The sequence below is a fragment of the Orcinus orca genome, chromosome 12 (assembly GCF_937001465.1).
Source record: "Orcinus orca chromosome 12, mOrcOrc1.1, whole genome shotgun sequence".
Classification (NCBI taxonomy): Eukaryota; Metazoa; Chordata; class Mammalia; order Artiodactyla; family Delphinidae; genus Orcinus; species Orcinus orca.
This window is the reverse complement of record NC_064570.1, coordinates 42,905,507-42,923,453: the sequence shown is the minus strand read 5'-3', so window position 1 is coordinate 42,923,453 and position 17,947 is coordinate 42,905,507. Positions and strand designations below refer to the sequence as shown.

Below are 17,947 nucleotides of genomic sequence, written 5' to 3'. Positions count from 1 at the left end.
GGACTGGGTAGAGGAGATTGATTTGCAAGGTTGTGGGGAGAGGTGGTGGTATAGCCTCAGAACTTTGGGTGCCTGGATGGGTGGATGGCCCTAGCCTGGACCCAGCTTCTGGAGGTACAGCTAAGGAGAAAACCTTTGACAGAGAGGTGGTGCCTTTCCCATAAGTGGTGCTAAAAAAAATGGGTAAGGGTCAAATACACTCATAATCTTGGCCACCTAGGCAAGTTAATGCTCTTAGATTGTATTACTCCTCCCCAAAATCCACCCTTCAGCCATCTATCACCTTGGGTCCCATTTTGTTTTTTCTATGCTATATTTTGATGTAATATAGTTTAATATTAAATTAAACTTCAAGGATGATTTATCTTTCTAACGCTCCAAATGAGGGTGACAGGTTGCAGGTTGTGGTGAGGCGATGTGAACCAAAGCAGGATTCTTGCTCTTTCTGGAGAGCACTGAGCATATAGATAGCAAGCACAGGGCATTATCTGTCAAAAGAACAGAAGATGAAAGGAATGAAGGATTATGTGGCAGTCAGGCAACAGAGACCCCAAGTCTATTGACTTCTCCTTCTTAGAGAACAAGATATTTTCAACCACATGACTTTCTTGCCAGTTTGGATTGGAAATGAAATACAGCGATTTCTTTCATTCTTCATTTCAACAAACGTCCATTGCACTACTACTAGGTATAAGAGGTGAGGATCGTCAGGGACGCGTTTAAATTACAAAACGTGTAGGGAGTGAATGCATCTTTTCCTCCAAGCTCAGGGCCAGATCCTGGAGGGCAGAGAGGCCCGGCATTCTGCGCCCCGGGAGCAGGGCCCTCTGGACACTTGTGGGATGCGATGGCGTCTGTCCCAAGTCACTGAGAAGGGCCCTCACCACCCCCTAGGATTACTCCAGGAATAAATCAACCGAGGACATGTTGTGCAAAGACTGAGCGGTGCTCTGGAGTCCTCCTCTCCTGGCCTGGGCCTGCAGAGTCAAGGCTGTCCGCGGAAGCAGCCTTGGTTATTTCTGGGAGCTTTGGATGTGGAAAGAGTGCTCGGTCCCAGGGCAAGATGAGAGAAAAGGAGGAAAGAGGGGAAAGGAGATGTGGGGAATGGGACTCCATTGCTTAGGCTCGACGAGCGCAGGTGAGGAAGTGAGTTCCAAGCTGAGCATCTGCCAGGATGGCAGACAGGTGGAGAGAGTCAGTCCCGCCTCGGCCCACCCAGTTCCCAGGGCTGTCCGAGCCGTACCTGTGCGCGGCCTTCCTTCTCCGCGACGCCCGGGGGATCCCGAGCCGCAGCCTCCGTCCCCGCCCCAGCGGCCCCGGGTCCCCAGCCCCGCCCCGCCCCGCCCCGCCCCGCCTCGGCCTCGGGGCTCCGCTGGGAGCCGGTCAAGCGGCGGGTGCCCGAGTCTCCGTGGCCAGGAGGATGGCCAAGGTCCCGGAGCTGGAAGACGCCTTCCTGCAGGTGCAGGCTTCTCCCCAGGTTTCCCCCGAAGTCCAGGAGGAGTGTTGTGTGCAGCTCCTGAGCAAGGGTTTGCTCGTTTTCCCCGAAGAAAGGGTGTACCTGGCGGCTGAAGCGCAGCCCGGGGGTGCGCTGGGCAGCGGGGAGAAAGGGGACGACCCGGAGCTGCCGGTGGGAGTTAAAGCCGGTGAGTGCTCTGCCCCCTCCCGGGACGTGATTGGGACGCGGATGTATTTTTTACAGGGCATCCGATAATAAAAAGAAACATACCGCAAACGCGCATGTATTTCCCCTAGGAAAATGATTGTTAAATAGAAATTAAGTCGAAAGGATTTTGCATAGCTCTGCTCTGAACCCCATAGGCCACCCTGTTTGACGCCAAGATACATTTAGAGGCTAATTAATTGATTGTATATTCTGATTTTCTTTATCATCTTTTCAACTTGCAATCAGAAATGCATTTAAGCAATGGTAACTTTTCCTCTGAAGAAGAGGTTGCGGACAATCAAGACAGCAAAACCAAAGCAACCGATCCACACCTCTCTCAGAAGAAAACCATCACGCAGATTATGAAGGATAAAAAGAAGCAGACTCAGCTCACCCTGCAGTGGTAAGACTCGCCCAAGGATACCCTTAAGCACCTGTTGAATTTTTAAAGTCAGTATATTCAGATTCTTTGCTTTTCTCAATTTGCTTCTCCCTCAGACTTTCTTGGAGAAGTTTAAAAGACCGATTAGAAATTCATCCAAAAATTGTTTTCACTGAATATTTGGTATAGAGACATACTCTGGTACTGGTGAAAACTGATCTGCAATACAAATAAAAACCATCACTCTGTTCATTATTGACTAAAACTATAATTTCTTCTAATGTAAGCAATAATGAATTTTTTATTACTTATTTGCTTAACATGCAATCAATTCAGTCCTTATATATTTGTTATTTTTGTGTTTATAAAACATGATTCTTAAAAACAACTTAAAAGGAGGAAGGATCTTAACGGTGCCTTTATCCGTAGAGGGCAAATTCAAAATTGTGTATTGGCCATAAGATGAAATGTGTTTGAACTAGAAGACATAGAAAAATCAGTTAAGATGACGTTATTAACTTAAATAAATGTTCAACTACCTTTCACATATGATTTATTACAGTGAAATATCACTAATTGGATTTTGTGGAAAATCGTTAAAAACCAAGAGTTTATCAGTAGGCTCTCTACATATACAGTACATTTTATAATATTCTAAAAGGAAGAGAAATTTAAAGTAAAAACATAATATTATACTTCTCTATGTAGTGTGAAGAAATAGAACTATAAATTTCCTTCCAAATTCCAAATAAGATGCAAATAAGTAAAAATGTCTACTTGCTGATAAGTTACATGATCTGTTTATATGTAAAGTGTGATCTAAATCTTAGAAAAATACAATAGAAAAAACAGTATTTTAAAAAAAGTAGCACATTTTATTTAAACACTGAATTACAATTTGCATGTAGTAAATTTTTGTAATTGTATCCTTAACTCTTTCAAATATTTGAAATATAAACTAAATATCTTTCTAAAATTATGGTTTAACTATTGAAGTTGATATCACATTTACTGGTTAAGAATCTACTAGAGCAGTAAATAGTTGAGCTAATTATCTGAAATATTTAGGACACACTATTTTTTTTAGGATAATTGGAGCTAAAAGGTTTTGACTTCAGATATATTATGAAGGTCTTTTGAATGATCACTTGCATTATTCAGTTCAACTCGAATGAATGGAAACAAACTTAGGTTTTTATTTTATAAATGTAAATGCATTACAATTAAAGAAAAAAGTCATACCCAAAATTAACATTATACTTATGTATAGGATTTTTCAGTATTTTGAAGACAAAAATAATGCCTACACCATCAAAATAGCCAGGTGAAAAAGTGGGCATTATATACGTGTCATTAAAATATAGTTTTAAATAGTTGAATATTTCTCAGTAATTTTCATATTTTTTGAAACTATAAAATGTTGTCATTTTGTTTGAATTCTCCATACTCTCTCTTAAAAAAGTGTTACATAATTTAAAAAAAAATAGCCTAGGTGAGTTATTTACCTTCTGATAATTTTTTCCTTAAGGTTATAGATTATAGCGGGGATATTAAACTGTAGAATTGAAAATTAAAGTGAAAAATCTGCCTAACTTCAATTTTCACCATCAACTAGGTGTTTGGTTTTATGTATGCAAATTTTATTGGGTTTTGATTCATTTTTTTCCTTTGTCATAGAACAATGGATGTCTGATACTTTACCTGCTTAGGAAACACGTCCTGTAACTTTTATCTCATGCACCTTGGGAATGTGTTAAATCAGAGATCTAAAGAGTTTAGAAGAGTTTCACTCAATTTTAGTCTGAATGCATATTCTATATTGCATTGCTCTTGTATAGTAGTAATTATGATTTTACTATACATAAAAAGAGTATAAGTAAATTTTAGCCAATATCATCTACTGAAAGGTTAGAAAAATTGAGAGTAGAATCTACAAGTTCTGATGTTCTGATTGCTGTTCAGATATTTATAACACTTAAATATATTTTATTACATTTATATAAATTGTGTGTAATTGCAATTGCAGGCATCCAAATTAAATGGAATTACTTCTAAATTTTCAAAGTTTATATAATTATGTTTATAATATGGAGCTGAATTTATATGTCATGTTTGGAGGCATCTATAGAGAATAACAGTATGTTTCAAGTGTACAGGATCTTTCAGATAATTGTAAGTACTGATTACAGTAAAAAGTGTAGAGATAGATCGGTACCATCTCGAACTTAAGTGAAGTTAATTTACTCTTATGTATTTTGCAAATAAATGTATCACCATGCTTCCCTAACTATTCAGTGTTTGGAACTAGTTTGTGAAAGAAAGCAAGAGATTATAGACATTTGCCAACCTGAAGCCTGGTAGCCCTTTAGTGTTGAGAATGTTATTTTTAAAAACCATCACCTTCAATTTCACTATTCATATTTGATTAGCACAGAGCAAAGTGTGATGAACAGGGAAGACTTACATGGAAGTAAGAGAATGTTTAGTGTTGAGAATGTTATTTTTAAAAACCATCACCTTCAATTTCACTATTCATATTTGATTATCACAGAGCAAAGCGTGTTGAACAGGGAAGACTTACACAGAAGTAAGACCTATTTGTTGGGATGTGGACCACACAGGAGTGGTTTTGTCTTAGCCACCGTATTTTAACTGCACTAGCAGGTGTTCATTGGGGTTCTTGCTCTTCTAACTTTAATCCTTGTGATCATATTTTTAATATTATCCAGAATAAAAGAAGTCTACTCATGTCTGCTCAAGAACTCATTTGTATAGAGTCTGTATTCAAAAGGAGCATTAAATCAACGTGAGAGGGGAAAGGAAAGAAGAAATACAGAAAAGGTTTGACCTAATTCTTTGCCCTTTTTCTTAGGCTTGAAGAGAATTACATTGTATGTGAAGGAGTTTGCTTACCACGGTGCATCCTTTATGCACACTATTTAGATTTCTGCCGGAAAGAGAAACTGGAGCCAGCCTGTGCAGCCACCTTTGGAAAGGTAAATAACACATATTGGCTATACTACCTTACAACTGAAGTCATGTCAGGCAGACAGTATGGAAACAAATTTATCTGTTCAAATTTTCTTATAGAATATTAAGAATCTGTTTTGTAAATGAAATCTCTTGGCTGTATTTGGAACTAAGATATGTTTAACCTAGATGTTACCTACTATTTGTTTTACCTTGAATTACTATATGCTTTGAATATTAGAACCCTGGCTATTAGAAGATTTAATGTGACCTTAAGGTAAGCTGTATTTGAGCAATAATATTTCCTTTCAAAGATGGATACATTGAAGAGTATGGTATGGCCTGTATTGAGAAGCAGAATTAAGTGGAGGTGACAAGTATCTTGTTAATGTAATTGGTGACTGTGTTTATTCTATTTCATAAATAGTTCTCCTAATTCTGCATTTGTTCTAAGTATATTTACACTCCAAACTCCAAGATGTCGTGATGGGATTGGTTAAATTTCTCTCATTTAAAAACATTCCTTTTTACCCAACCTGTGTGGTTAGGATGGGAATCTATATAGCTGACATTACTCTACTTACATATGTTGATCTCATTTTAAGAATCAGGAAACAATATCAATCTCTTGGGAGAGCCTTGTTCTTTGAGATTCTTGTCTTGCTCTATTATCTAAGAACCAAGGATAGCCCAGAAAAATTGTAAGAAGCTTAGATCTCAAATATTGCATCTCTTATAAACTGAAATCCAAATTCTAACCTGTAGAGGGACTCGTTGTCTAGAAAATAATGATTACTATGGTCTGGCTTCCCAGTTTTTTTTTTAACTAAAATAATTTATTAATTTATTTTGAAAACCTATCGTTTACAGGAGACAGTGTGATAAGGGCATGGTAATCCAGTGATTTAGGTGCTAGCCTAGACTCTAATTTGTTGCAAGACCTGAAAAGCACTAAACTTCCTCAAAACTCAGTTCACTCATTCTGTAAAATGAGGAGGCTGCATTTTAGCTTTAATATTTTATTAGTGCCCCTTATGGCAGTCATTCTTAACTGTTTGGGGAGCCATAAAACACCTTGAGAATCTGATAAAAACTACAGAACCAGTCACCAAGAAATTAACACATATTAATACACAGAGTTTGCCATGGAGCCTTTAGAAGATCATGTATGGATCTCCTAAGATTCAGGTTAAAAGCCCTGTTTTATGTAGAAAAGATTTTTGTTCTTTAATCAAGTGCTAACTTTTAGGCAATTTAGAGAAAGGAACGTAGAAAAGAAAAGGTTTCAAACACGGCTTTGAAGATCTGGCAAGGCAAAGAAAATTTCCATGTCCTTTCAGGGTTGGAGGTAGATACTTAATTGTGGGTAAATCTCTGCAAAGAATTACTATAAAGAAACCCAAATCTTCCCACAAAGCACATACATGAAGTAATAATTGCTTTGGCAGTAACATCAAGCAAGAGCAGATATTGGTATGATCTGCTTTGGACATTGAGAAAAGGGCAGTAGAACAATGTCATCATAAAAGCACCTCCCTCCCTTTGCTGAGGTGTCATTATGTATCAATATGTGTATGATATTATTTTTTCCAGACTAAATATTTACTCAAAGTTCAACATTTGCTTTCTAGAATTAATTGAATATGAGAGGCTTGCAACAGAAACACACACTTTCTAAAAACTAAAGCAATTGACTTTCTTTTTAGACAATTCGTCAAAAATTTCCCCTCTTGACGACTCGGCGGCTTGGAACAAGAGGCCATTCAAAGTAAGGCACATGGATGAGCACATTTCAGATCTGTACATATGATGCATTGTATATGAGGACTAATGCAATGTGAAACAAGTATTGTCTTTATCAGTGAATAGAGCTAGGTATTCTCTTCTTAATAAAGCAGACTTTTACCAACTCTAAGACCTAAAAAGACCTAAAAAGAAAAATAAGTGGATTACACAGAAAAATCATAATATATTATTTTTTCTGATGAAATAATCTAAATGAATCATTTTTATAATCTTAAAGCCACGACTGAAGGTACCAGTGTCATGAAAGGGAAATACATATGGCTACATAAGTGACCAAATGGAATCCACAACACTTCCAAAGAGCAAGGCCAAAGCCAGGGGTTGAACATGGTCCAGGTTCTTCCTCTGATTTTCTTTCCCAGATAATAATTTCTTTATATTCCCCTCTTTTCCCTTCAAGACAAATGCCATGCCCATATGACTTAATGGAAATATAAATATAAAATAAGCAGTCATGAATTCTCTCTCTTGATAACTTTAGCTTTACTTATCTCTTGTGGCAACCCCTGTAGAACCCCCAGTTACAGGTTCATGTTCACCCATTATTTCTTCTGTCCACTGTGTTTTTAGTTGTTCCTTTCTTTCTGTCTACAAACATATCCAGATCTCTTCTGTGTTGATAAAATAAAATTGTCTCAAACCTGCTATACTCTTTGTTATTGCTCTGTTATTTTTCTTCTCTCTGCTATTTCTTGAGAGTAGCTATCTGCTCACTTGCCTTAGCACTGATCATATGCCTCTGTCCTGTCCATTTCTTTGCCTGGGCAAAAACTCAATGGCTTATTTTTACTGTTACTGATCTTCCTAGGCACCTGTCTAGCATTTGAACCTGTTGATAATGTCTTCTTAAAACAAATAAATGCATAAAACTTCCCCTACAGCTTCTCTGTTGCAACACTACCAAGTCCTCTTCCCTCTTCTGCCACTTATTTTCTAGTTTGTCCAGTGTCTCCTTCAGCTCTAACATCCAGTTCAGCATTGTCCAAAGAAATATAACGTGACCACATATTTAAATCAAAAATTTCTAGTAGCCATATTAAAAAAGTAAGATGGAACAGATGAAACTGATTTTACTAAGTTTTATTTAATCCAACATATCCAAAACATGATCGTTTAACCATATAATAAAAATTAAAATTATTAATGAGATATTTTACATTCTTTCTTTCCTACCAAGTGTTTGAGATCCCGTGTGTATTTTATACCTACAGCACATCACAATTCAGACTAGTCACATTTCAGCTGCTTAATACCCACATGTAACTTGTGGTTATTCTATTGGCTAGCTCAGTCTTTTGGCTCAGTCACTTGCCAAAAAATAGATCCTAATTTATTATGAATTCTCTTGAATCTCTCTCTCCATTCTCACTTTCAAAAACTGGCCTTGACTCTGTCTTTTTAGTCTGTTCAATACCATTCTTCCAAACTGACCTTCTGAAGTTCAATCATTTCTCTGTCATCCTCAGACATTTTCGCCTGCTCATGACAAACTTTTCTCACCTTGACATTCAAGGTCCATTATGATTTAGTCCCAAACCATTTTCTTACCTTATTATCTACTTCTCACTTTTCAGCATGCAGCCTATGCTGTCACCAATTTATTGCCCAGTCCCCTTTGCCTCCCTCTCAACCACCACTGTTTTGTTCATGCTGTCTTCCTCCATGAAAAATGCCCTTTCCCCTAGAGGTGTGTTGAAATCCTATCCATTTAAAAGAATGTCTCCTGAACTTCCTCTTCTTTTGAATCTTTTCTTAGCCTTTTGATGTTTTGTAGGCTTTTCTTTGCACCCTCATAGCAGTTTTTGATACCTACCCTAATGCAAAATTAACTTATCTCCTCCCCTTAAAAGGTGGTATTTTGAGGACAGAGACTTTGTCTCACCCATTTTCATACTATTTCTGTGGTCTGCTACATAATAGATTATCAATTTATATCTATTTAATTGATTCCTATTAATGTGAATAGTATTGTGGCCTGAGAAATGAAATGCCAGATTGAAAAAGACAAAATTGGCTCATTCCTTCTAACCAAGTCAGCTTTTTTTCAAAGTCGAATCAGTTTAACTGCCTAATTTCTACGGAATTGATTCCTACTGACTTGTGTAGGTAGAGAAAAGATTAGATAGTGTTTGAGATAGTTAGATGGTGGAAAAAGAGGCAAAGCAATGCAGAGAAATCCTCTTCACAGGATCTACAAGAGGACAGGCAGGCAGGCTGCAGAGAAAGTCAATTAATCCTAGAAGGAGGCTTTAGGATTAGGGATGAATCATTAACCTTGCCCATTGTGACACAATGAGGCTCCAGTGTGTAGGTTTATGTTGTAACAATATGTAGTGACTTCAGGCAATTTGTTTGATATCTGAGAACAGATGCCCAAGAGCATAGCATTAACAATTTGAATTTTTTCCTACTTACCTGATGTGCCATTTGCTTTTTATAACTTGCATATTATATTTTGGTATTTTCGTATCATGGGGAAATTTTTTTTCTATATGTAAACTAAGTATTTTGAAAGATATGGCAAGATGTAGAGTTTGTGTATTTTGTCATTGTTAATATTCTGATGTAATTATACTTAGCGAGATACTTTTCCTGACTTTATTTCCAAGAAATACCCTTAGATTTTTTTATCTTGGAAGATAATATATCAAAAGGCAGAGTTGCCTGGTGGTTAGGAGTATGAGGCTTAAAATTGGACAAATCTGAGCTTTAATCCCATATTCCCATATACAACTAGATGAGCTGTTCAGCTTTTCATCAATAAGTTGGATACGCCATTATCTACAGGTTTGGTGTGAGAATTAAATGGAAAAGTACAGGAATGAATGGAGACATGAATATGCTTTCAACCTCACTATCCTTAATAGTAATGAAATTATTAATAATAATATAAAATTAATAATATGATATTCACAATACATCCAAAAATCAGCAATGCAATTAAAAGTTATTATTTACTGAGCAGCACACACGCACACATGCACACAGACACACACACTCTCTAATCCTCACAATGACAATACAAGATTGGAATTACTGTGTTTTACAAAGGAGGAAACTGCAGTTCAAAGATCACTGACTTGCTCAAGGCCACACAGATACTATAAAATAACAATGTTGGCATTTAGATCAAGGTTTATCTGGCTCTAAAGTTTGTGCTTTGTCACCTGATAAAGCTTCTTCTTTCCCATATCAGTCACATCAACAAAATATTGTTTAATTGAACTTTTGAGTTTTTGAGGTATAAATTTTATTTCTTTTTTCTTTTTTTTTAACATCTTTATTAGAGTGCAATTGCTTTACAATGGCATGTCAGTTTCTGCTTTATAACAAAGTGAATCAGTTATACATATACATATGTTCCCATATCTCTTCCCTCTTGCGTCTCCCTCCCTCCCACCCTTCCTATCCCACCCCTCTAGGTGGTCACAAAGCACAGAGCTGATCTCCCTGTGCTATGTGGCTGCTTCCCACTAGCTATCTGTTTTACGTTTGGTAGTGTATATATGTCCATGCCACTCTCTCACTTTGTCACAGCTTACGCTTCCCCCTCCCCATATCCTCAAGTCCATTCTCTAGTAGGTCTGCATCTTTATTCCCGTCTTGCCCCTAGGTTCTTCTGACCATTTTCTTTTTCTTTTCTTTTTTTTTAGATTCCATATATATGTGTTAGCATACGGTATTTGTTTTTCTCTTTCTGACTTACTTCACTCTGTATGACAGACTCTAGGTCCATCCACATCACTACAAATAACTCCATTTCGTTCCATTAATCTGCAAAACATACAAGCAACTCATGCAGCTCAATATCAAAAAAACAAACAACCCAATCCAAAAATGGGCAGAAGACCTAAATAGACATTTCTCCAAAGAAGATATACAGGTTGCCAGCAAACACATGAAAGAATGCTCAACATCACTAATCATTAGAGAAATGCAAATCAAAACTACAATGAGATATCATCTCACACCGGTCAGAATGGCCATCATCAAAAAATCTACAAACAGGGCTTCCCTGGTGGCGCAGTGGTTGAGAGTCCGCCTGCCGATGCAGGGGACACGGGTTCGTGCCCCGGTCCGGGAAGATCCCACATGCCGCGGAGCGGCTGGGCCCGTGAGCCATGGCCACTGGGCCTGCGCGTCCGGAGCCTGTGCTCCGCAACGGGAGAGGCCACAACAGTGAGAGGCCCGCGTACCACAAAAAAAAAAAAAAAAACAAAAACTACAAACAATAAATGCTGGAGAGAGTGTGGAGAAAAGGGAACCCTCTTGCACTGTTGGTGGGAATGTAAATTGATACAGCCACTATGGAGAACAGTATGGAGGTTCCTTATTTATTTTTTCTGATCTAACAGTTTTAAATGTTAATTAATATATTAGATTCTTCTTCAGAGAACTAACAACATTTCTCAAGCATCAATCATAAGGCATTTTAAATTATTTTATATTTGTTTAGAGATATTTATGTTTTCTATAAAAGCAAATTTGTAGCACAAACACAATTTTGCTTTCCGCTTTTAATTTTTGTCCAAAATGTTCTCTGTGTTGGTATATTATCTTCACAATCATCATTTCTATTGGATGTTTAATATTTAAAAATTTACATTTGAAAAACATTTTTATGTATATGGAAATATGAACAATTGATGATATAGAAATATAAATGAAGAAGTAAGCATATTTTGCAGAAACAGGAATTTATAATTTCTCCCAATTTTCCTAGCAATTTTGTAAAACTTTGTATTGTCGTAGTGCCCAAAACATACTATCACTAAATATCTATTGAATTATTTCTAATATATGAATAAATTTGGTATTAATTAATTTATAAATAAATAATAAGCTCTGCGCTCCATCCCTTCATTTTCTCTTACCATCCCCTCCCTGCCAAGAAAACCAACAATCCCAATGGCAGATTCTGCATGTTCTGAAAACCAAGATAAAAACTGACTTTGCTTTTGTGTTTTTCTTTTCTTCTCTTTGATTTACCACCAATGCTAATAATTTGTTTTTCTTCCTGTGCAAAATTTTTTTTAATAAATTTATTTATTTATTTTTTAATTTTTGGCTGTGTTGGGTCTTCGTTGCTCTGTGCGGGCTTTCTCTAGTTGCATCACGGGGGCCATTGCAGTGCTTGGGCTTCTCATTGCTGTGGCTTTTCTTTGTTGCGGAGCAAGGGCTCTAGGCGCGTGGGCTTCAGTAGTCGTGGCACCCAGGCTCAGTAGTTGTGGCTCACAGGCTGTAGAGCACAGGCTCTGTAGTTGTGGCACATGGGCTTAGTTGCTCTGCGGCACATGGGATGTTTCCGGATCAGGGCTCGAACCCGTGTCCCCTGCGTTGGCAGGCAGATTCTTAACCACTGTGCCACCAGGGAAGTCCCAAAATTTTTAAATTTAGATTTTGAATAAATAAAAATGAATCAAAATTCTATAGGTACAAAGAGTATCTAATGAAAAGTAATTCTTGCCTATTTTATGTTATGAATGTATTATAGCAAGGATCATCAATCCATTCATATTTATATTGATGACAAAGCATGGTCCCAAAGAGTTTTTGAGGTGCAAACAATAGTAAGATAGGGTACATGCTGTCAAAACAATTTCATTATCAATATTCATTTATTTAGTAAACATTTTTCGTCTGTCCTGGTGCTGACTAGGTCCTAAAGATACAATGATTAGCAAAAGAGGCTACGTCCCACCCTTGCTCAAAATGGCTCAGCAGGGTAAGGGAGAACACAGTTGAGCCCACCAATTAGATTTCATGAGATTTCATGCACACAGTAAACTGTTTGATTTGAAGTTACATTTTAATTTCTTGTAGACTTTGATCAGTCAAATCTTGGTTTTCAGACATGACGGATAAAAGCTATTATCTTATTTATTAGTAGTGATTTAGTGGGTTAATAAAACTGATATGGCAGCTGCTCTTATCATAGTAAGTTATTGCAACTCCCTGAACAACTTAATCCCATCATTTCCTTATCAGTTATCATTTGTATAATGTAAACTAACATCAGGGCTACTAGCTCAGTGGGAACATATGTTTCAGGAATTCTATATAATGACAAAATGGAAAAGAAGAAATATAGGTGCAGGTATAAATTGATCAGCAAATGAAGAAAAGTATTAGACACAAGGTAAATACTTTAGTACTAAAAAGAGGAGCAATAATTTCATTTGTCCTATTAAAATATAACACATTCACTTTAAAATGTGGGCATAAAAATTAATTAATTATTCTTTTTTATTCCTAAAATGTAAATGATATCTGTCACTTGATACAAGGATAAGGACAGTTGATGCTAATGAATGAAGACAATTTTGTTAGATAATCACAAAGACTACTTGTATTATGCAAAGATTTTCTTAGAGAAATTAGCTAATCATATCTAAGATTTTTAAGCAGTTATCATATATCTTTTAAAATAAAAATCATATAGGGAGAAAGAACTGTGAAATGTTTGGGAATCTTTATTCAGAGTAACCTACAGGATAGACATTAGCTATTGGTATATAAATTATAAAAACTAGTTAGCCCACAGTGAGGCAAACCTCACTTTTTATTCAACATTTACCTGTATATATTCTTGTTACGCTAGAATATTTCTGGCAAATGTTTCCTAGCAAGATTTATTTTGGGGTAATATATTAACAACAAAGTAGTGATATAATATGTTGCAAGTGAGATGAAAAATCCATGTATACTTTGTATGAAATTACTCTCCCCGGTTTTATGAGGTTTATCTTCAGCTGTTAGGAAGACAGAGAGCTGCTCATTTATTATCTCTTCTCAAAGACACTAAATCATCACTCAGACAGACGATAACATGTTCCTAGTTAGACTAAAAGGAAGATTAAAGGGGAAGATTATTTTATTGGCTCCAGAAGAAACTGGATATGAAATGTGCTAAAGCATTACAATGGTCATTGCAAAATATTGAGATTTGTATTTCCAGCAATTTCTAGTCTTTCCACCTAAATACGCTGATTGCATGTCCTTTATATACATTGTTTAGGGATACAACTTTTGTTCAACGCCAATATTTTACCAGTACCTGGAAAGGCACAGTCCTAGGAAGCAGTTATTGAAAACAACTGGCTTTAAGAGAATTTGTGTTTTATCAGTTTCCAGATTTCTAGCAGAACACATTGACTGGTCCAATAAATAAGGATTTTTCTTTACAGTAATTTCTAAGGGGGAACACAATGAAGGGGAAGATGAAATTCCCTTCCTCCAAGTCTTATAGGTTAGTAGGGGAGGTAAGCCGTGTATACATATACCATTGGTACGAGATGCAAAGCTCCATGGGATAACTGACCAAGAGAGGAGTTCAAAGGACAGAGAAATTAACTTTGCCTAAGAGACCAGGCAAAGCTTCATGTGTTGAAGCTGTGCCTTGAGGCACAGATAAGCAATGGGGACGTGCAGGAAGAAGGGCATTCCCAATAGAGCTCAACAAAGTAAAGGCACACAGTGAGGAAAGCACGCGTTATTTATGGAGGGCAAGTAACTCTGATAGAAATAGATAAGTTTACACGGTACTAGTGGTAGAGTTAAAGGAATTAGTAGATTTCCTTACATCACATTAGACAAGAGTCTTTTTAATCTCTACCAGATTTTAAATTGTGCTATGTTTAAGTATATGATACTATATGCATGCCCTTTATTAAAAATTCCTGCTTATAAAATTTTCTTTATGACACATTGTTATTTTTAACTTTTTTCATATTATAAATTTATTTATTCAACAAATGTTTATTGAGCTCCTACTATAGGGAGCTTATATTCTAGAGGGAGTCTGTTTATATATGGAATTTCAAATATGAAACATTCAGATCAATGGTATAGTTCTTAATGATTCAAGTTAGTTATCAATTCTTAAAGATTCATGCTAAAGTTGAAGAGAGAGTGTATATGCTGAGTGCAAGCATATTCCAACTATATTTCATTTAAGAACTTCTAAGTATAAATAAAACTGAGATACAAAATTATATATACATATATATTTTGCATCTTGAGTATAGTCTATGGAAACAAAGAGTGCTCTGTGGAGCTTTGGGTTTGAATTTTGTCTTCAAATCCATAACTTTTCACATATTTTTTCCAAACAAATCACATAAACTTTTTTGAACTTTGCTTTGAAATGGAGATATTACTTCACTTGCAGGCTGCTGTGGAAATTTGAGATGAAGTATACGTAAAATTTTTTACATGTAATAGTTGCTCAATTAATGGTAACTATTTCTATTAGTACCTACTATCACCTGCTTCAATTTTAGCACATATTAATTTTGTATTGCAGTTCTTTCTTTGCATGCTTTTTTCCCCCACAAGACTATCAACTCCTCCAGGGCAGACACCCTCATCTGTCTCTTTCTACGTGCTCAGCACGTAGCACACAATAAACATTAAATACATGTTTGAAGGAAAGAGTTCACTTTTTCACTCGTTCCCTGTGTGCCAGCGTAATTATAAGATTGTATTGATATAACATGCTCAGCTACATCAACATGTCTAAATTATGAGGCATTGCTAATGAGAAAAGGACATGCTGCTTCTCATTTGTAGAGTGGAATGTAGCTGACCAAGTTACCTTCCTTGGGTGTCAATATGTATCTGGTTGATGGCGTCATTTACATTTGACCTACGAATAAAACACATTACTTAAAAGATTTTTTTTTTAGATGTAAAATCTTGACTGTAAATGTAAGTGGAGGTATTAAGTACTTCTATTTTTAAAGATATTCTGCCCTAATGATTAGAAAGAAGGAAGCAAAATAATACAGTTGTTTTATAAAAATCAGGAACAAATGAATTGTGTAATAAAATATCCTTTCCTTAAAAAATCCTAAGAAAAGAATTACAAATCCATGTTACTCAGCATTTATTGGGTCCTAAAGGATGTTGCCATTTTTACAAAAAGTGTTCATCAAGTGATTTTTTTAAAATGGAAGTAAAATTCGCCTCAGGGCTACTCAATGTGGTCACTGTTCTGTGACTCGCAGGCAGTCTGGCTCAGGAAACCATGGACTAGGGTGGAATTCAGAAGCATATATGTTCCTGGCTCGGTCATCCATGTCGGTTTTTAATCATTGTATTGACAGCTCTCACAGTGGTCAGGATTAGTGTGCCATCTAATATTTGTTGAACTCACGGTTATCCTTTTGATTTGTCTTGTGATTTTTGTCTACCACCCATGAAGGCAATGTAGTTTCTTCTCAATCTGCATGGCAAACCACTTTACCATGGTATAATATTATTTACATGTTGAGACAAGGATTATAGATGAGAAACAAGAAGATCAAAGTTATAGTAAAAGAAGATTTATCAACTTTTAAAGCAATGCTTAACATGTATTGCTTTAGCAAGTGGCTAGAATGAAGTTATTTGAACTGTAGCACCCATAGAACAAAGAGCAAGCTTTGCAAACGACCATGAAATTGCAATATATTTCCATTGTAATAGATGCTCTTGTTCTCAAGCATCTCTTGCTTCATTTCTTCTAATGCAAAGACATTTTCTTTGGTATATTAGTTCTAAAATCTAATAAAGAAAAATAGTTATACTTATTTCAGACTCATGTTCACTCACTAATCCTAATAGGCTTGGCTGAATATCATCTAAATCTGTTCATTTGTTATGGTTTTAGGTATTTACCTTATCAATTTCTATTAATATAGCTGCCTTTTGTAATGTCCTTTGCTTAAGTTTCATATTTCCTTCATTTCTCCCTTTGTTCCAATATACTGTAGAGGTTCTTTACCCTTATCTACCGGAGGAGTATTTTCTTACTGTAAAAATGGAGTTTCTTCTGTTCAGGTTAACAGACTGCTATTGTCCTTCTACCCAAACTGAGGATTTGAAAACTTGTTCCCAGTCTGCCACACTCATAAAATACCTTCATTACCGTGATCACCCTCCATTACTGTTTCTCAAACATAACAGCCCTTTCTGAAACATTTCTTATTATAATATGTACAAATTTTTCATATTTAAAAACTCTTTCTTCTCCATCTCAAATGGCCCAGGGTCATTAGAGGCAACTCCTCTGCCCTTAGAACCTAATGGGAGAGAAGCCATCTCTGGGACTCATACTTATAGAGGACTCTGTTCCTCCCCTCCTCCAGCTGATCTCCTTCCCAGGAGACAAGGAGTCCATTGCCTGAGTGAATGTGTCCCCCGAGACTGCATCCCCCTTCAAGCTCGCATTTCAGGTCCGTGGGGCCCAAGAATTCCAAACAGTCTCAGGCCTGCCTCCTGGGCCGAAGTGGGCCTCTTCCCTCATCCATCCTCAGGAGACATAGACCAGATGGGTGCCTCCCCCAGGGGGCAGCTGTCTGGGGTGTGTGTGAGAGTGGATCTTGGACATGGAGGCTGGAGTGTTCTCAAGAGGCCCCTCACAGTGCACAAAGCAGCAGAGGCTGGGGAGATAAGGGAGCTGGGGGCGGCTCTCCTCCCACCACCATGTTTCCTCATGGAACTCCAGGAGTCTAGGCATTCTAAGCTCAGAATTACCTACTAGATCATTATGGAGGTACATTGTCAAGATAGGAGGACAGAGACATTTTATTTCACAATGTGTTCGCTTGATTTATATATTTTAAGTAATTAGGCATAAGGTATGTGGGCTTCCATTTGTACTCTCGTCCTGAGCCTTGAAAACATTTAGGGGTAGAGTTGCTCTGACAAGTCCCTTCTTTATTACTGAGGTCAGCAAAGGTGCCTTGAAGCGTAGATCCGTCATTGTCCTGTCCACTTTAAACTCAGATGGTGATGCTAAGAAATGAAGTTTTAAATATGGTTACACTGAAGTCTACTGCAAACCCCCTTATTCTTTTATTTCATTCCTTCCCTGATCTTAGATGAATGCAGATTGAAATGGTAAATAACCAAATAGGTAATGGTGCTGCGTGGTGCGCAGAGAGGGGAAGGAAGCGTAAAGGCAGAAATTAGCAGGCTTTGGTCACCCTCACTAAATACCCAGTCTTTGACTAGCGGTTGTGTCACATGTGTAGCCTTTGTACTTAGGCATGGAGTAAGTCTGGGGTCTGCAGTTTTGGAGAATGAGGTACAACTTGAGAGATGCTACATTTGCCTGTGGCTCAGGATCCATAGATACATTT

The 17,947-nt window shown here is 36.9% G+C and overlaps 1 protein-coding gene across 1 annotated transcript in view; it reads left to right on the top strand.

Moving 5' to 3' along the window:
• Positions 1-1,420: 1,420 nt before the first annotated feature.
• RFX6 (regulatory factor X6) overlaps positions 1,421-17,947 on the top strand; it is a 55,868-nt gene continuing 39,341 nt past the window's right edge. Inside the window, exons 1-4 of the mRNA XM_004264686.3 lie at positions 1,421-1,643; positions 1,910-2,066; positions 4,918-5,041; positions 6,722-6,783. Of these exons, the coding sequence (XP_004264734.1) occupies positions 1,421-1,643; positions 1,910-2,066; positions 4,918-5,041; positions 6,722-6,783 (566 nt within the window). The remainder of the gene's footprint in view (positions 1,644-1,909; positions 2,067-4,917; positions 5,042-6,721; positions 6,784-17,947) is intronic.